The 27,911-nt window shown below is 36.7% G+C and overlaps 2 protein-coding genes across 2 annotated transcripts in view; one reads left to right on the forward strand and one right to left on the reverse strand.

Moving 5' to 3' along the window:
• Positions 1–15,598, reverse strand: part of LOC146002821 (BTB/POZ domain-containing protein KCTD9) — a 37,042-nt gene extending 21,444 nt beyond the window's left edge. Inside the window, exons 1-3 of the mRNA XM_083140785.1 lie at positions 15,440–15,598; positions 10,211–10,332; positions 4,865–5,059 (exon numbers count right to left, since the gene is read on the reverse strand). Coding sequence (XP_082996911.1) covers positions 4,865–5,059; positions 10,211–10,332; positions 15,440–15,487 — 365 coding nt within the window. The 5' untranslated portion in view covers positions 15,488–15,598. The remainder of the gene's footprint in view (positions 1–4,864; positions 5,060–10,210; positions 10,333–15,439) is intronic.
• A 334-nt stretch (positions 15,599–15,932) lies between these two features.
• LOC146002822 (uncharacterized) overlaps positions 15,933–27,911 on the forward strand; it is a 96,149-nt gene continuing 84,170 nt past the window's right edge. Inside the window, exon 1 of the mRNA XM_083140786.1 lies at positions 15,933–16,241. The gene's annotated coding sequence lies outside the window, so the exon portion shown is untranslated. The remainder of the gene's footprint in view (positions 16,242–27,911) is intronic.

Below are 27,911 nucleotides of genomic sequence, written 5' to 3' on the forward strand. Positions count from 1 at the left end.
GATGAATGGACACTCACAAATATCCATGCCCAGGCCGGGATTCGAACCCAGGACCCCTGGCATCGTAGCACAATGTGCTAACCACTCCTCTGCAGGGGTCAGCAACACAAAATTCATGATGCACACATGCATGTCTCTTGGCATCTGTACTCACTGGGACTCTTTCATGTCAGTCTCTGATCCCATAGAAAGTTGTATGGAGGAGAAAGAAGCAAGTGAAATGGCTTCCTGTGTAACACATACAAGTGTCTTATGCAAATGCTTAATATATTTTTCCCATCGTTCAATTTCAAATCTTTTATGTTACTATCTTCTGCTTGGATTAATACTAATGAGGATGAATAATGGATTATGGGACAAGCACAATGATATAGCCCATACCTTACCCTGGGTCCTGATCTAGGACCACTGACCTTGTAGCATGTTACGGTGACAGCTACAACATGAAAGCAGTAAGTATTCCACTACCCAGGAAGATGGAAATACAAAATCCAATGTCCATCCACAAATTCAGCAAAAACATGTAATCAGCAGTTTTATTACTGTAGTCACGCATTTTGACATTAAAACATGGAGAAATGTATAGGGATAGGTATGAGAGTTAATTTAATATAGGAAAGGATAAGGAAAACCATGCCTGAAGCTGTGTATGTTATAGAACACCTTGCTTGCTGTCCTTGAGTGTTGCCAAATACTTAAGGAGATAGAGAATTAAGAGAAGATTTCACTTGGTTTTGTTTCGAACATATTACATGAAGAATTCTACTTCTCGAAGGTCTATTCCTGTTGGATCCCTATAAACTTTGCTGCTTTTTATTAGACAATGTCTACTTGCACGTGTTCTTAGCAATGGTTACTTGTAGATTTTCAACATTTAATTCTGTCGATATCCCTCAAATCTAAAATAAACTTTTTTGTTGTTGTTGTTTCCTACTGTTGCTAAAATTTGAACTTTGCAGGCAGAAGGCAAAAACTTTTGTTCCAGCTGGTAACAAGATAGTAAAAAAGGTTCACTGGCATGACAGCAAATGAAAACTCAAATCAAACCAACCATAAGGGTCGCCGACATTCAAGAAATGTAAAGTACGACAATCAGCAGGGAGGATTATAGCTAATGTATTCTTCAGTAGAAAGGGAATACTGTTGCTTGATTACTTGGAAAATAAGAAGATCACTACAAGAAATGGTTATGCAAAAACAATTGCAAATCCGAAGCAAGCAGTGCACACTGATCCGGAATGTGAAAAAAAAATGGCAAAAATCAGTAGCTCCCTATTTGACCCCTAAATCAATACAAATGTGTAAGATTATCAATTTTAATGAATAATTCACACTTTGGGTCCACAGAATTCACATGAGATTGATTAATTTCATTTTTATACAAAAAGTATAATTTTGACCTATTTCAATGCACACTTGAAACCACAGTAAAACTAAACAATAAACTTGGAAACCGAAATACATTTCCAGAAATAGATTAAATAACAAAAATAATGAAAATAAGGATTATAATGATATTAATAAAATAATAACAATAATAAATGTGAGAAGTATTGTTAAAATGAATTTATGAGCAAGAAATGATTAAAACAAGGAAAACAGACTTCCTATCAAATCACTTTCAAGATAAATTAATATATTTTAAGGCATTAAAGAATATTTATTTATTAGTTGCGATATCTTTCCATCTTCCTTTAAATGTACTTTGCTTGTGAATGCGAGTTCCTTAGACGTATTTTCCCGGCAAAGCTCTTCAGTTTATCACCTATTATTTCTGTCGCTACTTTCTTCAAAACTGATAATCTGCTTTTGAGATTGCATAGAGTGAATAAAAAGCAACTACAAATACCACATTCTTTTAAAAGTCAACTGACATTATTTTTAAGAAAATTATCTTCTTTCCAGCTACAGTTTTCATATCCTTAAAATACTTTGCTGCAGCACCGTGACACATCAACACTAAAGGTCTTAACACAATCAAAAGCAATATTTTTAACATTTATAGAATCTAACACGAACGAAACGAATGATTAATCTGATAATTTCTATCTTCATCAGATTTTTCAGGAATAATGTTCCATGAATTTTTATGACACACCATCCCCATTAACCCCCAAGGACATGTAATGGGTAAAAAAAAAAGGACATAAAAGATTTTGAAATATTTATTTCATCTTTATCAATGAGTGTGCCTGAGGGGACCCTTCTCAGTACCTTTCCTGTAAACACTTTCTAATGTCATGACCTTCAATCAGCTATGAGGCTTCCTTAGTTGACCCCACAGGGCCGTAGAAACATGGCCTGTGTAAATTTCACCCACACGTGCGCTCCTGCATTTCGGCTTGGTATTCAAACATGATCTTTTCTCTCATTTTTATCAATTGTCAAATACAAGAAAGATGTTCAAAATTAATACAATCAGTTTAACCAATAAAGATATTGTTAATCAAATGCTTTAATGTAATTATAACTCGTATTTACGAAGTAATTTTGCTTCTGGGTAATATTTACATAGCCAAGTCTTTGGGAAAAATTTTAGGGAAAGTGCTGATGAAGGTCTTGGAAGGTGTTAAGGGTTGTTGGGGAAGTTTTAATAAATTTCTGTTATACTGCACTACTTCTATTTTCAGTAGTATTAAGCATCAGCTGATAGTGAAATCAGAGACGACCCCTTCCCCTTGCACATGCACATGCTTGATTCAGGGTTGCCAGCTGACCCATAAATAACAGATCACGTGTTCATAAATAAGCTAAATTTGTCAAAAATAGCAAAAACTGTTGCAGGAAATAGCGGTGAAAGCTATGTTAACTCAAGATAACTTTTGTATTTTCAAGACCAAAATTAAAACATTATATTTTATTGTAATTCAAATAGGTGTTCTTTTTCTGTGCATTACTGAGAAGTTGAGAAGTTGTGAGTCTACCTAGCACAATTATATTGTCCGGTGAAAAAATAATTGCTATAACAAGTTTTAAAAATATAGTTCGAAAATTCCATTTTCACGAACTGCCATCTTGAGAACAAATAATAAATTTAGAGAAAAAAAATTATGGCAGTTTCATGTCCCATTTAGTTGTTTACAGAAGTGGTAATGTTTTATCCCCTTACTGAAAAGTCTAAAATTTATATTTTTGCCGACTTTTTTCACATTCTGGATCACTGTGCAGTGGAGGAAAAGAGGAGCGGAAGTGCAAATCAACAACTTTTGCTTGGGCAAAATAGTGTCTCATCACATTCATCCCAAAATGCACAGCTGGCATTAAGGAGCAAAGAACGAACTTTCAGTCCAGAGGAGCTGCGGTGGTCTAGTCTGTAGAGTGCCTGACTGCCAAGCGGGAGATCCAGGTTCGATACCCAGAGTTGGTGAGCTAAGGTTAGAATTTTCCTCGTGATGTCCCTGCATAAAGCAGCTATGGGACCCACCCAGGCTCACGTAAATTGATACCTGGAGTCAACCCTGGATGATGAAGGTGGTAGAGGTCTGCACGGGCCTAAATTGTAAGGCCCGAGTCCGGCCCGGCCCGAGGAAAAGAAACCCGAACCCGACCCGAGTCCGATAATAAGTAAACATGAGCCCGGCCCGAGCCCGAAAACATAATTAAAATTACTTTCCAATTCAGCATTTGAAAAAAAAAATGGGCACTGTTGTACTTCGTTAACTAGCTGTTATAAAAAAATGTATTCTCATTCTCGAAGTAAACCATAATTTCAATAATTAAAAATTATTTTTCGATGACAATATTCGCTAACAAAATAGCCAGGAGGCCCGGGCCCGACCCGAGCCCGAGAAGTTCTGCTTATTTATGGCCCGAGTCCGGCCCGCGGGCCGGGCCGGGCCTAGGCCCGAGCCCGTGCAGACCTCTAGAAGGTGGCCAGAGCATGGTGCTGATCACATCACCTCCAACATGGCCAAGATCGATAGAATGTGTGAGGCCCTACTCCCACATTCCCCTATATATGTCTCATGGCATGGTGCAAAGTGCACGGGGAAGCTTACCTTAACTTACAGTCTAGACCTAACCCCAAGTGACTAATGTCAAATATTTAAAAAAAATCCTGAAAGTCAATATTAAAGTACAGGATGTTCTAGTAATATACTCATTGCACAAGAAAAAGGCATATTTTTATCTGCTGCATTGGAGCAATTGTGCAGAATAGGTAAACACCATACTGAAAAATAACAAAGTCGTGTCCATGTGAACTGTGGCATTTTTCTGGAATATGTAATTTATTACGATTTTTTTAATCTCTCTTGATGGTTTAAGTGTCCGGAACATCGGTATGGAGATAGTCTTTTTCGTAGCACTGCCGGACTCTGCACCATATTTTGGCACACTTCGCGATGCAAGTGTGAGTAAGATCTTTTCCGGGTGGTGAGGTTCCCCTCAATACGTTCTGAAGGGCCTCCAAGAAGTTCCAGAGATGGTTAATCAATGACACAGGTATGTGTTCATATCAAGTAATCCAACTATTACCATCGTAGTGTTGAAAATAAAGGGGGGGCGGGTACGCCCACTTTGTGACCAAACTGTATATGATAATAAAAATCTCTTTACGATATGTGGCATCAAATATTTTATAATCCACAACATGAAACAACAGCATGATAAAACCATACTTTAGAATATGTCAAAGCTTTCATCACCAACTCGGAGTGATTTTCGGGATTGGTGGAGAAGGAAATTGAGCAAGTAGTGACATTGGAGTTGCTATTTCTTCTCAATCTCCCTCTCCACCAATCCCACAGATGACTCTGAAATGGTGATGAAAGCTTTGACATATTTTTAAAGTATGTATTTATCATGCTGTTTATGTTTTGTGGACAGCAAAACATGTTCTTTTAATAATATTAATGAATCTTACCTTGCTAGCATGCTCATCGGCTCCTTGTTCGTCAAAGTGCTCCTTGATGTTGTGAATAATTTCCCTCCTAAATTTAATGTTACCCATTCATCAGACTTTGGTGGAATGTTGGAAGGAGCAGTCTTGCTAGCACTGCTACTTGAGTTGATAGGGACAAAGCCTTCACCACAAGATACATAAAGAATGTCATCATCCCTGTCAATAAAATAAAAATACAATGAAATTATCAGTACATAACTTCTAGTTATAGTTTTCTATGTAGCTAAATATACATAAACGTAAGTTAAAATACAAATCTACACAGAATCAAAAAATATGTGTTAACACACATTATAAAGAGGTACAGTTCATGGAGATTCATTGTCTGATTTAATCTGGAAAGATTGGTTTGATTCCTGTGAGAATACTACAAGATCTGAAAAGTCTCTATTGAGACTACTTTAGGCTAAACTAATCTCAAATGGATCTACAGTTTAAAATGGTATCCAAACTACTGTGCAATGTGTAGGGGATCAAATCCAGTACCTCTTGCTTACAAGGCAACAGCAATAAAAATAAAAAAAATTAATAAAACATTAAAATGCTGACCAAGGCAAAATTTATTGTAAAATAAGATACTACAAACATTACGTTTATAGTAGGGATGGACTGATATGAAATTTTGGCCACTACCGATATAACATTTACCGATATTCTACTGATCCGATATAAAATTCAAAATGGTCACTGAAGAAGCTGAATGGTTCATTGACCCCTTAATAGATGTCTGTTTCCAGGTGACTGAAGTGCAAAAGAGGCTGCATATTTAGACGTGTGCTTTCTTAAAAAGTAGGGCATGGAGATTATCCATATAAATAATAACAAAATGGAAGAATTTTGCACTAAATTACAAGATATTTATAGATATATCGGATCGGTAAAATAATGGGTAATTTAACCGGTACACCAATATGCCTATATCAGCTGATAGCAATCTGTCCCATCCCTATAAAATACAAATTTATACAGAATCAAAAATATATATATTAACACACATTATAAAAATGTAAGATTAATGCAGATTCATTTTCTAATTATTTTCCTGTAGTTTACGGTTATTACAAGCATAAGAAAACAGTTTCTCGTTCTGACGTTTCAGAAGAACAGTTATCAGACATTTATTTTCATTTTGACTAAAGATACAGTTATAACAATGGTTAGCAAACCCAAGAACAGGTTTGTCAGCTCACAACATCGAAGAGAAGCATTTGATTAAAAAGAGAAGGGTTTTGAAAAGATTGATGGGAAACATAGAGTTGAATGTCTGAGAAGCTTCGTTCATTGCAGAAGAACACTGGAAATATTAAATAATGAAAATGGTAACATAGATCCAGTCGGGAGTTTTCTTTTTCACAAATGGAGTAAGCCACCATCTTTAAAATTTAATGTAACAGAAAACATCAAGAGACTTTGTGAAAACAATGATGAATTTGAATTACCTGATGAGATTTGGGATTCATAATTTAAATAAAAAATAGTGATAAAATATATATATATATATATATATATATATATATATATATATATATATATATATATATATATATATATATATATATATATCTGAAATAAAAATGAAGCTTTTAACAGTTAGGTTGCTATATTACAACAATGTAACATTGACAACATGCATTATATAACTGATTCTTTTTGTTTAAAAAATTGCTAACCATTGTTATAACTGTATCTTTAGTCAAAATGAAAATAAATGTCTGATCAAGGGAGCATGTGTTCTCCTGAAACGTCACAACGAAAAACTCTTTTCTTATGCTTGTAATAACCATAAACTACAGGAAAATAATTCTACAATGCAAGCAATGTGTACATACAAGAAAAACTATTATTCATTTTCTAAGTTAATAATCCAGAAAAATTGATTTAATTCCTGTTGAGAATATCCCAAGATCTCAAAAATCAAAGTTTCTATTACGTCTACTTTATGTTAAACTAATCTGAAATGGACTAACAATTTAAAATGGGATCCAAACTACTGTGCAATGTGTAGGGGATTGCAGGTCCTCTTGCTTAGAAGGTAACAGGATTAAAATTATAAAATTTGGAATAATAAAATAACAATAATAATCAGAATAATAAAAATAAACAGAAATTTCCTATTTCCAGGTTCATGTTGATATAAACTTTTGTTTCTTTACACATGAGGAATTCATTCCTGAAGTTTTGATCCATGCGTGTGGGCCAGCCAAGTAGCTTTTTCATTGGGTGGCGCAAGGTCAGCACATAAAGAGTCCTATTGTTGCAATTTTCGGGCTCTCAAATACACACATACAAATACATATTTGACAGCAAACTTAGTCCAAGTGGGCACATAATTTTCAGGAACAAGTCATCAGGCATTGTGGAAATATTATGCAGATTTTGAGTATACCAGCTGACCAGTATTGAGCATGTGCCAAGTGTCATTTAATACAGTACAATACAGCTCATTCAGTATCACCTGGGAAACTGTGTTGCTAAATCTAATGTTTTGCTGTATTCTGTATAAAACAAATCACTGGACCATGTGGCTCATGTAATGTCATGTATTATTTCTAAAACACAGGTAAAAAATGTCAAGATACAATTTCAGATCACCCTGTATATGAATATGTATGTGTGAAGGGAAATTCAGGAATGGTAACCTTTCCATAGAAAGCAACACTTTCTGCCAATAAGTTTTGATTATGAATTGTAAGGCAGTTTCCAAAAGTAGAATATAATCGGTTTTATACACAAATGACTGTAATGAAATAAATTTTACTTCTGATTTATCTTTTGTTTCAAATTGTTCTTAGAATATTGCTAACTGCAATTAAAATGGATGAATTTAGAAACATGTGTCAAAATATGGTATATCACCAAACTTACAAAAAACTCAGGTGGTTTCGGAAAAAACTTTAAACTCTTTACTTCTGAAAGAAATATTTGATTATAGACTTTAACTTCTAAAATTGAAAATATGTGGAAAGTTAATTTACATTCATAAGAACACTGTAATATGCTTATTTTTATTTGAATTTTATGTTCATGTGACTCTACATCGAAATCCGTTTATTGTCACATGTTCTTCAAGTGTACAAATTTCAAAAGTTTCTCATCTCCGTTTTTATGGCATGGTCTTCTACAAATGGATACTTCCAGTTTGTATTTTGTTCAGTATTGCAATACTGACTAGTACAGACTTGTGTGCTAAAAATTTGCTTTTAAAATGTGAGTGACTGGACGAATTTGGAAATATTAGAAGGATTTTGATTTATGCAAAGACTAAAGCACCTTGTACACGATCAAATGAATAAGGAACAAGTCATTGAATTGAACACTTAAAAGGAATGACATCACACCATGCCATTTTTCTCATTGGATGCAAGGTTAGGTCCAAGAATTTCTATTTAGCAACGGTTCTAAATAACACCATCCAAACTTGGCTTTCCACTAATCAGAGCACATGCTATTGAAATTGATCATCGGAAAGAAGAATCGACGTACAGAAAGCTATTGATTTCTATTCTGTGGTGAAGGGAAAAGATCAAAGCAACGTGGGAAGTGTAAACACAAAGAGAACACGTGTTGGAGACTTGTGAAAAAAGGGGGGGTGGAATATTCTGTATTTATTTCATCCCAATGACACAAAAAATAATAATATATTTCTATTTCTACAAGAGGTGAGTAACGTGATAAAATATATTCGACAATAAACCAAAAAAGATAATATTTTGCGTTGATCTTACATTGAAGTTTATTAAATAAACACAATGAAAAACAACTGTATATCTGTGGAAATGAGATTTTTATAAAATTATTTTGTTTTGTTCACCTTCTTTTTCTGGTGTCTTAGGTTACTTTTAGACTATTAATATCGAGAAAATATATCAGCATTACACTTCTTTCCAGTTTCTAATATGCCCTACATCTTCCTTCGGAAATAAAATTATTCACAGGGGAACAATTTTTCTCATTTTCTGCAATTTGAAACTTGTACTTTTGCGAAAAAGGACACCCATTGGTATTTACATTGGGGATAGGTGGACGACGACACTTAGATTTACCTTAAACACAAACTAAAACACCTTTGATTGATTCATTTAGTGTGTTTAAAGTCCATTTTATGTATAGAGAGACTAATCGAGACTGGACCCACAATTTAACGTGGGATCTGACCATTATGTGCTTTCACTGGGTATCAAACCAGGGGTCCCTTGATTACAAGGCAACGACATTCCCACTACATCGTCGGGGAGACCCTAAAACACATCCTTTTCGATTTTCCATATCAAATCATAGCTTCTTCATTTAGACATAAGAAAGCAGCTGAGTTATTAGCATCCAAGCTGCAAGAAAAAATATGCTGGACTGATAAGCAAAAGTGTCACATTTCCGAAAGTGAGAGCAGATTTTTGGGGACTTCCTTTCAGAAGACAAGCACTCTGTTTACTGCCATGATATTCTAGGTCTTCTCACCAAATTAGGTCTTACCTCGTATAGTCCAAAGAATGGTGATTATCGCTTGATAGCTCTAATCACAGTCTCATGTAGGTTCTCTTGCACAATTGGAATGTTTATGGATCAGTTCCAGTAGCTCAGCACATTTGTGAGAACATAATGGCCTTAAAGAACATGTCAAAGGTGACGGGACAATAATATGATGGCAGACCACTGCTGCCAGCGAGATTGCCCTGAGCAGCCCAAAAAACAAGAGCTACAGGCACAAATTCTTACCTGAATAGAACCAATTTTAACCTTGCATGCCATCCATATCAAATTTCTTATATATTTCCTTCCCGTCTATGTATAGACATGTGTGTTAATTTTTTTAAGCATTAAATTCATACTCATATTTTACTTTATTGAATACATGTTTGATTTTATCTTGCTAATTTTCAAACTGTAATGCATATTGTGATGCATTTACACGTGTTTCTGAATACGAAGAATATGTTCACCCAGATGGTATCCGAGACATCTAACTTCAAAATGTTCTATTCCCCCAAAAAAACTAGAGTTTACAGAGAAAAACTAACCTCAGATTTGAAATCAGAGCACCCAAATTAGGTTAGGACAAGTGCTGGTATCAATGCAACAAAAAATTTGTTCCCCAGTGATCTATGTTATGGCTAATCGTTAGTCTATATCTTTTCATGCCGTACACACTGCCATGTTTTGGTAAAATGTGAATTTGTCCAATTTTTCATTGATCGTGTACATGTGCAATTTCAGACCATTAAAGATTTCCAATACGGTGCTGTTCAACAACTTTCAACTGTTGATTTTGGCATTGATCGTGTACAAACAGTTTAAGGTGCAATCACATACCTTATCAGCTTTATGTCATCTATTTCACCTCCTTGTGACGTGAACAGTCTCTTTGCCGAAACGCTGAACTTTGAACTTGCAGATGTTAAAAGATCTGCCAATGAGTGTGTTACAAGAACAACCTGAAATAAAATAACATGTTTTCGTTATTACATTTTATTTTCAAACGTAGTAAGTAAAGGCTGGTGCTGTTAGCATTTGAATTTTTTTTTCTCTAGTGTTTTAGTGTGCATACAACTGTGAAAAAACAAAGTATTACTGAGAACAAGAGATCTCCCTTGAGTACACCCCATTACAGGACCAAATATATGGTATTTGCAGTTTCTGCACCTTTAAATAAATTTTAGGTTCATAAGATAATGACCGACTTTCACATTCATAAACAATGCTAAATTTACCACTTTCACTTAGGTGCATGAAGGGTCACCGTAATGACAGACGTTGTTCATATGAAACATTCATAAACCATGCTAAACTTACCACTTTCATGTGGATGTATGGGGGGACACCACTATTTTAACTTTCCTTCATTATGGACAGAAGCATTTTTTTACACACTGCATTAACGTTAGCATTTGTAACAGTAGGTTACCATTATTTGGAAAAGACAAAAGACTAAGTTAAATCACAACACGTTCAGTGAAAACATAATAATCTGCAGGAGAAAAGCAGGTTCAATACTGACATTTAATTGACTGGAAGTTAGTAATTAAGTACTTTATCACCTATTCGATTTCTATCCAACACATCTCACTCGTTTATTTCATCATTTTTAACATTCGTACTTACCTATTCTGCATTGCGAAAGATTCTTTAAGGTGGCATTTTGCTTTTTTCACGAAAATAATTTCAATTTTTCACATTAACAGTAATTATTGTTCTTCCTTTTTTCGCTTCCGTAACACAATATGGCGGGCACAGCTTGAGTCGCGTTGTGGATCGTCAGTGGGTATACAGTGTTTCCAACCTTCTTAACCGAAAAATGCCCCACAAACCATTCACAGTAAGGTTAGGTTACGTTAGGCAAACATAGTTAAAAAATGCCCCACAAACCATTCACCCATAGCACCACAAAACATTCACGGTAAGGTTAGGCAAACATAGTTAAAATTTGTGGTCGTAGTAATATCTGGAATGTATATTTCAGTTTTTCATCTTCTTGCAAACTAAGACATGGTTGGAAGCACTAACAGGGGGTTACGTCATCAAACGTACAGAACATCCGGTTCACTTAGAAAAAGCAAATAAAAGCAACGGCAATTGTGTATCAGAGATATATTTTTCTTCAAAAATACATCAATTCCCGGTCAAATAGATTCCACGATGAAAGAAAATACCTCCACGAACTTTGAAAATGCTACAGGAACTCATTTCCGTAAGTAGTTTCTTCTGTAAGAATGAAGAAATCTGTTTGGTGGAGATCGAATAGTTACAAGTACTTTAATATAATTTTGAAAGTAGCAGATGTTAAAGACTTACATCTGGTAACACAAAAGTCATAACTACTTATTGAAAAAAAAAAAAAAACCTCTACATACAATTGTGTCCGTCAACCAGTACCTAGTCATTTGCAATGTGTTTGTATTTGCTAAAATGTACGGTAAAATTTTAGTATCCGCGAAATGTATTTCTTCAATTTTACAGGAGAAATTACTTACTGATCTGACTTTCCATACACTTTTGAAAGGTCATAGAAGTGTTTTTAACATAGCTTAATTTATTTCGCTGGTAAATCATTTATTTTTGATGATTAATGTATCTCCAATGCACGAAAGCTGTGTGTTCCACGTGAACCAAATGTTGCGTGCGATCGATGATGTCACCACCTGGTCAGTGTTTCCAACCACACCATTGTTTTCCAAGAACATGATAATTTTGAAGATGACAATTTTAACTATGTTTGGCATGAGTTTACAATACTGTACCACTCTCCAATTTCTATGAAATTTCGCATACTTACTAATTGAGACCTTCTAATCACGAATCTGCATCTAATAATTGGCGGTCAAGCAAGGAAATTGTAAAATAACGTGTAGAAATTGTAGAATAACCTTGTTAAATACCACGATATTCTCCATACAAAGCAATTGACAACCATGTTTCTTTCGAATTTCTTGTCGCACAACAGTTTTCCTACCTTGTGTTCCGACGTCAGATGAGGAATGCCTACAAGGTTAGGTTAGGCATGTTAGGTCAGGTTCCATTAGCATAAATACAACAAAAAATTATTATTTACGCTAAGAGAACTAAACACACTAAAATTGGAAAGCTTTCTGCCTTGATGCCAGAACACAAGATGGTAAGACTCTAGTTTATGTCCTTTTCCTAAGAAATACGTGTCATATATCATTGGAAAGGTTATTTTATAAGGAATTCAACAAAGTAAATCCCAAGGCGAGGAAAAATTTCCTGGAGGAGAAAATCGAGAAAAACCGATGTAGTCCGGATATGCGTGATTGAACATACTGAGGACATTTTTCGATGATGAAGCACATATAGAGGGGTGAAATGAGTGCTAATGGAACCTAACCTAACAGGACTAACCTAACCTCGTAGGCATACCTCGTTCCTGTGAATGGTTAGTGACAGAAAGTGTAAAAAGGAAAACTTACTTACCCTATGGATGCCGGAGCGCCGGCTGTCTGCTAGCACGGTTTTGTAAACGGGCAAAAAGGAGTGTGCAAGAAAGACGTAAACGGGCAAGAAGGACGTAAACTACAGTCTAGCCCACAAGATTGGTTAAGTGTTGTGCGATAAGTGAGACCCAATTCTTACGCTGTATCCAGCGATGCCACACAGTTAAGTTCTCAGTTACATTGTGTTCAGCATGGAAGAATGGCGGGAGACACGCACAACAGTTTTCCTACCTTGTGTTCGAGGAATGCCTACGAGGTTAGGTTCCATTAGCATAAATACAATGAACAATTATTAATTAGGAATGTGGATTCGTTTCGCAATGGTGTATTGCACGCTGATTTTTTCATGTTGGGAAAATGGCGTCTTCCGTGGACCTGCTTTCTTACGGTAGGGTTACGTTATATTAGGAAAACATAGTTTATTTTGTTTTTCTCTACATTTCCATACTTGACCGCCAATTATTACATGCAGATTTGTGATTAGGTCGCAATTAGTGAGTAGGCGAAATTTCATAGCAATTGGAGGGTGGTCCGGTATTGTAAACTTGTTCCCTATGTTTGCCTAACCTAACCGAACCTAACCTTCCCGTGCATGGTTCGTGGAGCTATTTATGAATGGTTCGTGGGGCTGTCCATGCATGGTTCGTGGGGCTATCCGTGCATGGTTCGTGGGGTTTTCGAACGTGGAAAAAAATACAAAATCAGTAACACGAAAGTAGGAAAGTAGGTATTTTTCACTGCATAACCACTGATCATCGACAACGCTAGTCAAGATTTCGGTAACATTATCGTATGGGTAAAACGGATTCCTTCAAATTTCCTTCAAATTTACAGGAGAAAGTACTTACGGAAATCATTTTCTTGAGCGTTTTGGAAGTTCCTGAATGTAGATTTGATCCATTTTAATGTGAATGCGTGTTGTTTTCTGCGAAAATCTCTGTCCGACACGCTGTTTCTGCTCCCGCCATTTGCTTTTTGCATGAGAGTGCGATGTTCGTGTGTTAAGACGATGCAACCCCGTAGCCAGTGTTTCAGCCTCGCCGTGTTTTCACTAGAACCACCTGTCGTGTTCGGAACAAGCCATTTTTCCCCGAATGGGTGTCACTTATCGCACAACATTGTAACAACATTGTGTTCGGACGTCACAGGAGAGAGCTGTTTTTACAATTTTTCTTTGTATTTATGCTAATGGAACCTAACCTAACAGGCCTAACCTAACCACGTAGGCATTCCTCGTCTGACGTCAATATTCAAGGTTGCAAGATTGTTGTGCGTAAAGGAAGAAAATTAACGAATTACGAAAGAAAGATGATTCCGACCCGAATGGGTGTCACTTATCGCACATAACTGTAGCAACATTGTGTTCTGACGTCACAGCAAAGATCTTTTTCATGTTAGGCGAAAATAATAATTTTTCTTTGTATCTATGCTAATGGAACTTAACCCAACAGGCCTAACCTAACCACGTAGGCATTCCTCGTCTGACGTCAATATTCAAGGTTGCAAGATGGTTGTGCGTAAAGGAAGAGCATTAACAAATTTCGAAGGAAAGATGGTTCCGACCCGAATGGGTGTCACTTTTCGCACAACACTCTAGCAACATTGTGTTCTGACGTCACAGGAGAGACCTTTTTCATGTTAGACAATACAAAGGTAACGCGTCTCTTAGCGAAAATATTATTTTTTCTTTGTATTTATGCTAATGGAACCTAACCTAACAGGCCTAACCTAACCACGTAGGCATTCCTCGTCTGACGTCAATATTCAAGGTTGCAAGAGTGTTGTGCGTAAAGGAAGAGCATTAACGAATTGCGAAAGAAAGATGGTTCCGAATTGCGAAAGAAAGATGGTTCCGAATTGCTGTGTATGGACAATGAACGTGGTAAATCGCAAGGTTATTTTACAAGTTCTACACGTAAATGCGACGTATTAGCATAATTTCAAATAGAGGCACGAAAGTAGATATTTTCTGGTGAACGAGGTTGCACCACTGCAGAAATCGACAAAACACTCTCAGAACGCCCCCTAAACCAGTATGCTATCACGGCCATAATGTGTTACAGATTCGAAACAACAAGTAACAGTAAGTACTCGTAAATAGAGAAAATAAACATTATCTTAGTTAGAAATGCATTATTTCGCCTTAAGAAATGTTCCGCAACACGTTAGCAATGTAAAGAAGTCCGAAATATATGATTCGTAGGTGTTTCACCCATACGATAATAGTACCAAGATTTCTCCGCCATATTGCGTGTAACACAAGCGAAAACGATCAAACTAGAATTACTCGATATGTCGAAAATTGAGATTGTTTGTGTGAAAAAACCGAAATGGCACCTTCAAGAATCCTTAGCAATGCAGAATACGTAAGTACTAATGTGAAAAAGAAGAAAATAAAGGAATTTCAGACGTTTCGCGGATACTAAACTTTTAATAAAGCTACTGGATTCTTCGTCACTTAGAGTATGCATGATATCAAGTTTCTATTTTATAAACATAAACTGAATAAATACCTTCAACCCTAACAGCCTGTAAAGACTGTTACAATAAAATCTGAAAGTTGTCAACACTTATTGTAGTAATTAATACGTACCTTCCCGTCTACATCTGTTCCATTTTTAAATAATATAACTCGTTTCATGCTCTTTAATGTTGAACTTCGATATTACAATTTAAATTTGCTTCGTTTAGTTGGCTAAAGGAGAATTTCTACGTCAACTTTTCCTTGTACTTGCACAGACTATTGCCTAACATTTCCTTCTTGGAAAGTGGCCGGTAGTGACGTAATTTGGAAAAAACAAGTGTTCTATTTTCTGCCAAAATTATCCCCTATATCTCATACAACTGCGAACTCACGCGCGCGCGCACACGCAGGCACACACATGATGCAACTTACATCACTTGCATATATCGTTACACGGTTAGGGTTTCAATATTTTGTAAGAATAAGTGGCACTTGGTCCAATTTCCAATTTTTGGTCTTCTACAACTACAACCATATAATATGTGCTACAACTTTAACCATACTGATACAAGAGATTAAAATGCACAGTCGACAATAGTGACTTTTGAAACTGTGGCGAAGTTTCAGTAGTAAACAACATCATGGAGGGATATCGTATAAATATCGCCGCAGTTGATGTAATTAATTTCTATTTTCCTTTGATGAATTGTCTTGATCTACTTTAAATTAAACATCTGAGAGGAAATGTTAGGATGAATTTCTTGACAAGTGCCTGGGAAATGTTAATTGACAAACGTTGGACATGTACGAGTTAACCGAACTAGAAGAATCACTTTGTGTTGTATTTAATTTTCCGGCCCGTGTGATCTACACGCTATATCTCCAGATCTCAAGCAATGGAGTAACGAGAAGTTTGCCCTGTACCATTGTGGTAAGTGTTTTGAATTAAAGGAGAAAGTGTAGTATAGTGAAAACACTTTTCACTCGTTTATTTGTTAATTATTTACATTTGTACTTACCTGTTATGCATAGCGGAACATTTTTGAACGTGGAATTATGCTTTTTTTCTCTGAAAAAAGCGTAATTTTTCACGTTACAAGTATTTATTGTTCGTTCCTCATTCGCTTTCGTTACACACAATATGGTGAGCAAATCTTGACTCACGTTGTCTATCGTCAGCTGATATGCAGTGTTTCCAAACTTATTAACCGAAAAATGCCGCACAAACTATTCACAGGAGGTTTTTAAGCGAAAATTGATCCACAAACCATTCACAGAAAGTTAGGTTAAGTTAGGTTAGGCAAACATAGAAAATTAAATTGGGAACGACTTGAGATGACCAGACCCCTCTCCGATTTTCGGTACTAGTTTACTATTGTTCGGACCGATTTTCGGTACTAGTTTACTATTGTTCGGACAGATTTCGGTACTATTATCATATGAGGGAAACACCTACGAATCATATATTTCGGACTTCTTTACATTGCTAACGTGTTATTTTCGAATGCGGAACATTTCTTAAGGTGAAATAATGCATTTCTAACTAAGATAATGTATATTTCTTCTATTTACAAGTACTTACTGTCACTTGTTGTTTCGAATCTGTAACACATTATGGCCATGATAGCGTGCTGGTTTAGGGGGCGTTCTGAGAGTGTTTTGTCGATTTATGCAGTGTTGCAACCTCGTTCACTGGAAAATATCTACTTTCCTGCCCGGATTTGAAATTATGCTAATACGTCGCAAACCATTGACGTTAGCCTCACAAACCATTCACGTTGGCCCCAAAAACCATTGACGTTAGCCCCAAAAACCATTCACGTTAGCCCCAAAATCCATTTTCCGTAAGGTTAGGTTAGGTAAGCATAGTTAAAAAAAAAATTAAAAATACTCGATACGTCATGTTCTAGTGAAAACACTGGCTACAGGGTTGCATCATCTTAACACACGGAACATTGCACTCTCGTGCAAAAAGCAAATGGCGGGAGCAGAAACAGCATGTCGGACAGAGGTTTTCACAGAAAACAACATGCATTCACATTAAAATGGATCAAATCTACATTCAGGAACTTCCACAACGCTAAAGAAAATTATTTCCGTAAGTACTTTCTCCTGTAAGTTTGAAGGAATCCGTTTCCCTCATACGATAATGTTACCGTTTTGTGTGATGTGGGAATGTATGATAGGGGAAATTCATGTTGTTTGTTGAAAATTAATTCTCCGATGGAGAATAGCCTTTGGCGCGTACACATTCATACATCATGTTCAGGTGTTTTGTTCATGTTAATTGGGTATCCAGTGTTTCGAATCGTCTGTGTTTGCAATGAAAGTTAGTTAGAAGCATGACGTGTCATGGATGCGTGTTGAAGTTTGTACCGGTTGTGGAAGATCCAATGGATTTTTTTAATTGTAAGTGCAAAACTTTTTCAGATTCGAAGAGAAGTTTTGATGAAAATATGTATAATGCAAAGGAAAAAAAGAGAATATATGTTATCTATTGATGAGGTGTTTTTAAGTGTGTTTACATAATCTAACCTGCTGAAATGTGCATGATTATATTGTAACTATGTTTGCCTAATATGACGTATTGTGGATGCGTGGTGAAATTCAGGTAAATTTTCCGTATCCCCACAGTGGCTCAGTCTATAACGCGTCTGACTACCATGCTATAGGTGCCGGGTTCGATCCCCAGCCGGTTCAAATCCGGGAACTTTTCTAATGATGGAAGCGGCCCCGGTGCCCACCCAGCGTCGAATAACATGGGTACCTGGGGGAAACCCTGGGGGGTAAAGGCGGTCAGGGACGTGATGCTGATCACATCACCCCCACTCACGACCGGATCAAGAAAGTGTAGGGCGTTACCTCCACTCCCCCTATATGCCTTCATGGCATGGTGCTATGCACAGGGGAGCACTTTACCTTTTTTTTTATTCTGGAAACTGATTTCTTCAAATTTACAAGTTTGGGGCTCATTTGCGGCAGGTGACTCAGGCCAATTTCTAACATACCTTTAACAGGGACTCTATAGAGAAAGCTGGGTAGCCGAATTTTTATATGATGGAAAACAAGGCTTAATAGTGTTATGACAATGATTTGCAATCAAGTTTAGTGATTTGAGGAACTCAGGTGTCGAATCTACTTTTTGTTAATTCCTAACTGGAATCGTTATGCAAAAAATGTGAGTGAGGTTGTAAGCGAGGAGGAGAACATGATTATGAGGGTAGGTTGTCACATCTTAATGTCATGTGTCAAATTGTTTTGAGCAAAATATTGTCCCTTTTTTGCTTGTCTGAGGATTCTCATATCCTTTGGCTAATGCATTTTCACCTCAAGTGTGCACAGGCATATTTTTCTTGCATCTGATAAACCACAAAAGCATACTCTCACACTGACTGTTATATTTATTTGGGCTTTTTCTACCAGAGGCAACCCGAGTTTGTGGTCTGCTATCAGAATCAAGATGGGGTCCTGTCTCTGGATAATTTTGTGAAAGGACATAGGCATGGAAAGTGAAAATGAAAAACAGTTGATAAAATGGGAATGCTGACAAGAACTCAATCTGCATTGCCCTCCACTATTGGGGAAACAACAGCTTCGGAAAACAATGCTCGGGAAACCAAAGAGGCCAATAATTCTTCCAGAAGACCTCAGAGTTCTATTACCTATTTCTAATGGAGGAAGCAAAAGGCATAGAAGCAGTGGATGCATAAGGAAACTTTTGGACATAAATGAACAGGAGTTATTCCATAAGCATTGAAAGGAGATGCCAAGGAATTCTTTCACTTTGCAAGTTCATTTGAAAGCTATGAAGAATTCAAGGATTTGCTGCTAAAGAATTTTCAACCAAGGTTTTAGCAGAAAATAGTTGAGTTATGTTAATGTTTTTTTCTTTAAGTTATACCTTTTTGAAAATTATTATTTTTATTGTTTTAAATTTGAGCTCCAATATCTTTAGTCAGGGACTTAAATAATTTTCTTGTTTAATATTTTAAAAATATGCACACAGACAAAGTTAATACACAGTGTAAGTTTCATATCTCTATAGCTCTTTCTACAAAAGTTATGTACGTTCAAAATCTCAGATGCATGACCTTTCGGACACTCTGCATTAGTGCAAAGCTGCAACCTGTCCAGTAATCAGTCTTGTCTACTTACTTGATCTGAATGCTTGGTTCCAGAGTAACATCTTTGACAGGACTAAGAAAAAAATTTAGGGTTCTCACTTGTCAGAAGATATTTTTGTGATTATGTAATCAAGCTTCTATCTCTTAATGAAAATGCAAACCATATTTGCCCCGGGGGCAAAATCGACAATTGCAGAGAACCTAGCACAAATAACTTGGAAGAAAATGAAATAACAACTTGCAATATCAATTTAGACGGCAAGCATTTATGGACAAGAGAGCAACAGAATGACCCATATTTGTCATATTAATTGAGTGTCTAAGGGTGAGAAAGTTCAATTGGACAAGTAATTGAGCAGGAAAATTCTCGCTTTTCAATTGAGCATACCTTCCATGAATGAAGACAGGATTCTCTACAGAAGGGAAAGGGAATGTTCCCAGTCTTTGGACAGCATAGAATTGTTTACTTTGGAAAATTTTCCTCTAATGTTAACAGATAATGCTTCATATAGAACCCAGATATTTCTAAGGTGGGATTCATGAGAAGCTGCACGCACAAAAGTGTAATTATATGGGATTTGTGTGGACCTTTTCTCACCAGTTCTAGAGGATGATATTGCCACATGTTTCTGATTGATGATTCTTTCTGGAGACATATTTATCCTATATTTGACAACAGACAGCTGGGACCAAGGGTAGATAAGTACAGGTCAAGCTGCCATGGTACCTGCATTTTAAAATTATTTCATTAATATTTTGAGTTAGCACATTGAAATTTTTCATTACTATTTTTATTTTCTACCACTTTTAAACTAATCACAAAGCTGAGGATGAGTGAGAAAATGGATGATGGGACACTCACATAGAACACCCATGCCCAGGCTGGGATTCAAACTCTGGACCCCTGGAGTACAGTCAAGACTACTAGAAGGAAAGGCTGGGGTCAGACACACCTCTTTTCGTGACTGCCGCGGGTGTGACGTCATGGGCGGACAAAACCCAGCTGAGTCTTTACCCCATACGGAAAGGCTGATCTGTTTTGTTCTTTTCGCTCCTTTTTTCTTGTATTTCTGGATTGTTGGGTTCAGTGTGCGAAATCCTGGAGTGGACGAGGGGGATTTCCCCCCACCAATAATCTTGGCCTCAAAAATTCCCCGACCAAAAATTTCCCGGGGGGACAGTTTCTGTTATAACAAAGAAAAGATAAGCAATTACTTTTAATTTCAAATATACTTTACTAAGAATAATATCGAAAACACACACAAATTAGTGTGGCTGTGAGTGTTGAATGCTTTCTCTCTCAAGAGATCACTAACAAATCTACATCAATACGCACAATAAAAGTAAAACAAGAATGCAAAACAATAATAAGTATGAAATCTAATTGATTTATATTAACATAGTGCACAAACTAAACAAAAACTTACACATAATAAAACCACTTCAACTGCCATAATTTATTAACATCTTTAACCGGTTAGTAAAGGAATTAGTTAGCTGCTTTACACTATCTGATATGTATGAAAGTAAAAAATTAATTTCTAATTAATAATCATAATAATTATTTTAATTGAGTAATTTATTTTTACTTTTAATAACATTGAAAAATATGTACATCGTATAATTCACACATATGTTTGTGGGGAGGGGGGTTTTAGGTTAAGAAGTTTCTCCCCCTCACCAGTTTTCAATGATTTCGCACCCTGGTGGGTTGTGAGGTGTTGCAGTTCACACAATGCCTTCAGTGAGGTGTTGCGACGTGTCGTAATCTCCGATGAAAAAATAAAAACAGCGGGTGACAATATATAACTGAACACATCGCATCTAACGAGACTTGTTAGTGGATTGCGATACCAGTAGTCTCATTACACAACATCAGGTAACCATACACTTCAATTGGGTTACAATTATTAGAATAAAAATAATAATAATAAAGGCTCTCACGAGTATAGTCAGATAAAAACTGCAAGCATATACCCCCAATTTAATATCCTGCCCCACCAAAATTCCTATGTCAATTTTAGGTTCACTCTTGGTATTGAAGAGTTAAATCTCGACCTCCTCCAAATAATTTAATTCTCAATCGCCACACCAAAATTCCCACAACAGTCTAAGCGCAACAGTAATTAATACTCAAGACTTGGCTATCTCCCATCCTAGTGCTCAATTTCCTTACTATAGAGTTGGAAACTTCCCCAACCAAGGGTAATTCCACATCAGAATTCGTGATAAAATTTTAAGGTTTAATATGTAATAGCTGGATATTGTGCACCTCAAATAGATATACCGTGTTGCCGAGAGGCAACACTGGTATGTCTCGTCGCGTGAAAATTCCATCTCTTCTCGTGTCTAGTCTCGTTAACAACACTAATAATACATAGTAACTGTTATAATTCCCTTGGAAATACACAACTTGCTATTTATATACGAGTGATGCTTAAATGACAACGTAGTTCAACTTCCGTCCTCCATTGTTCTATTATTTATTCAGTCAAATTTTCATCACAATCGCCCCCCCCCCCCCCCCAAAGTTATGTGGCTTTTACATACCCGCATGTGGGCACCCCTGTTCGAAATCCCACTGATTTTATATATATATATATATATATATATATATATAAAGTGAGCCTCGACTTTCTTCAGTTCTATGTCTCAAGTTTTCGTTCAGTCGAAAGTTGTTTAAAGTGTTTGTGACATAATACACACGGAACTTCCTCACATTCCTCCCTGTGTAGTTCAAAGATTCATAAGACTCAGAATTGTAATCTGAATAAGGAAAATTAATGATGAAATAAATATCAATAGTCGAAGCAAATTTACCAAATTTGAAGAAGTTAAGTGAAAACAGCTCCTCTCTCACTCCTAAAAGAGAGCAATAGATGAGGTTGTTCAATTTTACATGAAACTTTAGGTTTCAGAGAGAAATGTGGCGACCTAAAAACTACCGATTCAATACATATGTTAATAGCTGTATAATCCAATTCTGAAGACATACATTATCTTGGATCCTAAGTGAACCTGTATATTCAGTCCCAGCTAGCTTCTGGGCATAATGACGGCTCTTTTTTGTTCATAATTTCTGCATTGATTCCGCTGCGAAACCGTGGAGCGGAGCGATCTGTCCGCGCGTGACGTCACGCCTGACGTCAAGGACCACGTGATCAGGTATGGCCCCAGCCTTCCTTCTAATAGTCTTGGAGTACAGTATGTCTGTTGTTTGTGTGTTTTCTGAATTTTGTTGGAAAATCCAATAGGCACAAATAATGCAATTTTATAAGAATAACTACGAACTGACTGATGATTTTTCTTGTATGTATGCATTGCTTGCATTATTTCTCTTCTAGTCTGTTGTTGTTACAAGCAAAAAAACATAGTTTTTTGTTGTTACATTTCAGGAGAACACACCCTCCCTTCATCAGACATTTATGTTTAGTTTGATTCCAATTAATTTAGTTTTTATGCTTGTAACAACTGTAGACTACAGCCCGACCCTGTGGCCGAGTGGTTAGCACATTGCGCTGCGATGCCAAGGGTCCCGGGTTCGAATCCCGGTCGGGCTTGGTTGTTTGTGAATGTTCATTCATCAATTTCATAATTTCATCATTCATCCCCATCTTCGCAAATTAGCCAAGAGGCACAAAACGCGAAGTAAAATAAACTAAATCAATCAATCAATCAATCAAACTGTAAACTACAAGAGAACTACAACTGACTGATGGCTATTTTAATCCAATCTTGTATTAATTAATAAATTCGGTGTTTAAGATCTCCTTTCAAATGTGTAGCTTTATCTTACTTGGTAGATTCATGGTTGTTGTTTTTTTAGCCTGTGTTATTATTATTAATAATAATATATGCCTCCAAAGAAACGAGGTTTTTGCCCGAATCATTTTTAGATTTGTCTACTCTTGGCTGGGACCATTCTCAATGATTTATTGGAATATTGTTACATTTTGACAATCAAAGTGTGTTTCGAAGCTGCTTGTTTCATCAAGTATTGAAAACAGTCAACTGCCAACCTGTCTACATTTTTCTGTACCATCCACAAGTAGATATCACGGAAGCAGCATTTAACAAAGTTAAGAGAGAGAGACCACAAAGTTTTGCAGAGAACATGGCAAGTGGTCAGAAAACCCGACTCAGTACCATTCACAGTGAACAACCAGGTGAACATCAATCCTAAAATTTAATTATAATCCTGGCAATTATTAATGAAACAACTATAATAATACAAATGTTCTTGGAGAGGAGGGCACTTTTCTACCCCACTTGCAGAACCTGGGAAAGAAAGGAGAAATAACTCTTCCACTTTCCCCTTATTTCAATTTGAATACTGGGTGGTGGATAAAGACCTGTTTGACCAAAGTGGATTTCAAGTTTGATGGAACAAGTTTGTGTTTCACATATCTTCTTAGATTCTATAAGCACTTGTAGCTAAACACTGGGAATATTTTGTTAGTGATGGACAAACACCCAACTGCAATGAAATTTCTCTTGCTGTAAAACTTGTCGTAATTTATGAGATGTGTTGTTATTTATGAAATATATCCAATCACAGTACTCGTATTACCTATGTCTTGTTTTATGGAAGAAACGTAATAGGGTCATTCCAGCATTACGTGTGTGACATTTCACACAAAAATGCCAGGTTCTAGACATGAGATTGGGTTAAAATATTCACAATGAACAGATTTAATAGAATTATGAAGTACTTTGTGCTATTTACTAACAAATAAAAAAACAACTTTAGTTAACATAGCCTGAATGCCTGAAAAGCATTAACAAAAATGTGTTAAGAGTGTGCGACACTTTAAAAATACAACAATATGCTAATATTTTTTGTTAGTGAAACATGCAAATTATATGTATTCACAAACATTTAAACCTTAATACAATTAAAAACCATAATTCATTTTGTTATTTACATGGAGTAGGACCAGTCTTCATGGACTGCTCCAATAAGAGTTTTCAATATTGCACTGTGAATGCAGATGATTTGCATGTGACTGGTGTAGATATGTCTGCATAAAAAAAATCACTTTCAGGAATAATAATAGCATAAAACATTTTTTCGGCTGCACATTTGTAAAAATTAGTAACTATTCTGATATTTTAAACATTCTATACATGCTAATCAAAAAATGGCCCGACTGCAGTGCCTGTTGGAGTGATGAAATTATGAATGCGATGAAATTTGTTTTTCTGACCCATGGTGAAATTTCTAACCAATTATAAAATTCACTATTTGAAAAACATATATTGGTTTTCAAAGTTTAGTTTGTCCACTTAGCCCACCGGAGTATATATTAACTGCTATTTTAATGCTAAGAGCCCGCAACCTGATCCTGATCCACCTAACCTTGCAACGAAAGCATTGGCGGGTGTTTTATTAATACTATGAGCCTTAAATCTTACCTGCTTAATCTAACAACTATACCATTAAAAATACAATACCCCTAGGTGTCCCACACATGCAAAGTAGATCGAAGCAGCAGTACGAAATGCTGCTTGCAAACAATCATATACGTATATTGTTGTTCCATATTTCTTCCACTTCTGCTTCTTCTTACTTGCTTGTTGATTGTACCTACTTGTTCTAGTTTGTGTGCTGATTTTTTCTTAAACCTCTCACTATGTATCTTTTCTGTCAGTTTCTTAGTATTTTTATATCTGATTCGTTTCTGTTTTGTTTCTTTGTGATTTTGTTATTCGTCCTCTGAAGACTACTTTGACTAGGTAATGGTCTGTTCCGCAACTGGCCCCCTCTTTATGATCGTACATTTATAATGCTTTGTTCCTCCTCTTCGATCTATCAAAACATGGTCTATTTGATTGTTGGTTCTTCCATCAGGTGATCTCCATGTATAATTATGGATTTGTTTTCTGTGGAACATTGTGGATGCTATTATCATATTTTTACTAATTGCCAGGTCAATGAGTCTATGACCATTATCGTTCAAATTTCCATGTAAGCTGTGCCTTCCAATTGTTTATTTATAGATTTCTTCTTTACCTATCTGTGTGTTCAGGTCCCCCATTATTATCTTCGCATCGCTGGATGGCACACTATCTATTGTCTGTTCTAGTTTATCATATAAGTCATCTTTTATTGTTCTTTTTCTTCTGTAGGTGCATAGACATTTATGATGGTTACATTAAAGAATTTAGTTCTCATTCTTATTTTACATATTCTCTCATCTATAGGCTTAAAATCAATTACGTTCTCTTTCAGTCTTCTCTCTACTTTGTTTCCCATATATCATTTGTTGTGCACCTTGTTTCCTGTAGGGCAGCTATCTGCATGTTATATTTAATCAGTTGGTCTGTGACTATTTTCAGGGCCCCTGGTTTGAGAAGTGTTCTGATGTTTCATGTACCCATCTCAATGTCCATATCCTTTTGCCTTGGTCGACTTAGTTTATGTCCATCCTTCCGAGGCTCTGATTGTGGTTTCGTAACCGTTGGAATTTTTCAGGACTGAGTTGTCGGCACAGTGCCCAACCCCCAACCTGGGGGACCAGGATTTTCTTTCAGGGTTTACTCCCTGACCCTTTGAAGTTCCCCTTCTCCACAAGGCAGTGGTTTCCCTCTTCTCCCAAGAGGGTGGGTTGCCTCTTCCCTCACAGATACCGTTGAGTTCTTCATCGTATCCCTGGTAAGGGGCCCTTACAAGGTGCTACCATCCAGACCCAGATGGACATGGTTTTTTTAGAGAGGTATTACTCATCTAGGTTCTTCCGCCTCCTCAGCCGTTGAGATGACCATGCATCTTCTTCCCGCCTTTGGAGCCGTTGACCATTAGGCTGCTTCTTAGTCTGGCTCTTTACCCGCTAGCCTGCCCAGCATGGGAGACCCTACCAGTAGCTATGCTACCGCCGGTATAGCCTAGGGGATCATCAGAGCACGCAAGCCCCACCACCAACTACAAGGTCCTGCAAGCTCTAGGTGGGGTTAATGGTAGTATAAAACCACTTTATTCATGGTATCATTGCATTATGATAATCCATACACCCACCTGACATCACGATTCTTTACTTTTTTAGACACAATTTTGAATTATGTATCTGTGTGTGTGTGCGCGCTTCTATTTTTTAGTTCTTTTTTTCATGTATTTCATTTATTCTAAACTATTTTGTTAAATACGTTTCACATGTAATCCTAGTTTGTAATACTTCACACGTCATGTACGAACACTGTTATCATCATTATCAATGTAGGAATGCTCCCTCCCCCTCCCCCTTCCCCGGTTGAAAGATTGTCCCTGACGTTTGTCAAGTCTTGCAATGACTACGTAAAAATGTCACGCTTCGCCACTGCTCTAGACAGTCAGTAGAATTCCCCCCCCCCCCCCTGGAAATGTCTTAAATACCACACTGTCTATGTGGCATCATTTTATAGTATTGATTCTGTTGTATCATTGCATAATTTTGCCAATGAACAAGGCAAATCAATTAACAAGTACTTTTTAGAAGGCCGAGAACAAGTGGAAGACTATCCTCGTGCGGGAAGACCTTCAACCTCAAAAACGGAAGACCATGTGGAAAAAGTGAGGTCTCTTGTTAGACCAGATCGTCGATTGACGTTGAGAATGATCAGTAGTGAGTTAAATTTGAACCGGTTTACCGTCCACCAAATTTTAGCACTTGGATGCTGCACCACGACAATGCCCCTGTCACACGGCAGTCTCCATCAATGAATTTTTGGCAGAGAAAAACATTCATGTGGTTCCTTAGGTCCCATGTTCACCGGATCTCAGTCCCTGGGACTTCTTTCTGTTCCCCCGGCTCAAAAACAACTTGAAAGGGCGCCGTTTTGGTACTTTGGATAATATCCAGAAGAGCGTAACCGACGAATTAAAGGGTATTCCAGCAGAAGCCTTCCAGCATGGTCTTCTATTTTTTAGTTCTTTTTTTCATGTATTTCATTTATTCTAAACTATTTTGTTAAATATGTTTCACATGTAATCCTAGTTTGTAATACCTAGTCCTGAGTTAGGTGGTAGAGCAGCCCTAGGCTGAACCTCACTCAGTAAAAAATAAAAATACTATTCTATTCTATTATGATTATTGACACAGTGGTAGAGTCGTTGCCTTTTAGCACAGCATGCTACAATGCTAGGGGTTCCAGGTTTGAATACAGGCCTGGGTATGGGTGTTCTTGGTGAATGTTCCTTCATCAATTTCATCATATCCTCGTTCATTATCATCTTCGTGATTAGCCAAAAGTGTCAGAAAAGCATAGTGAAATAAACCAAATCATGCAATTGTCACCTTTTTTGATCAAGGTGTCCTGAGTTCGACCCAGTGAAGCCATATAGTGGCTCTGATCCCACTTTAAACTGTAGATCCAGTCCCGATGAGCCTTTCTACTACCTCTCAACATAGTTCCACCCTTGTTCAGGCATTTTATCCCAACACTACTTGAGGTTCATGATACCCGTGTCATATTTAGCCTTTTGTTTTGAAATTCCCCTCCCT

This window comes from Lepisma saccharinum, chromosome 19 (assembly GCF_977018435.1).
Source record: "Lepisma saccharinum chromosome 19, izLepSacc3.1, whole genome shotgun sequence".
NCBI classification, from domain to species: Eukaryota; Metazoa; Arthropoda; class Insecta; order Zygentoma; family Lepismatidae; genus Lepisma; species Lepisma saccharinum.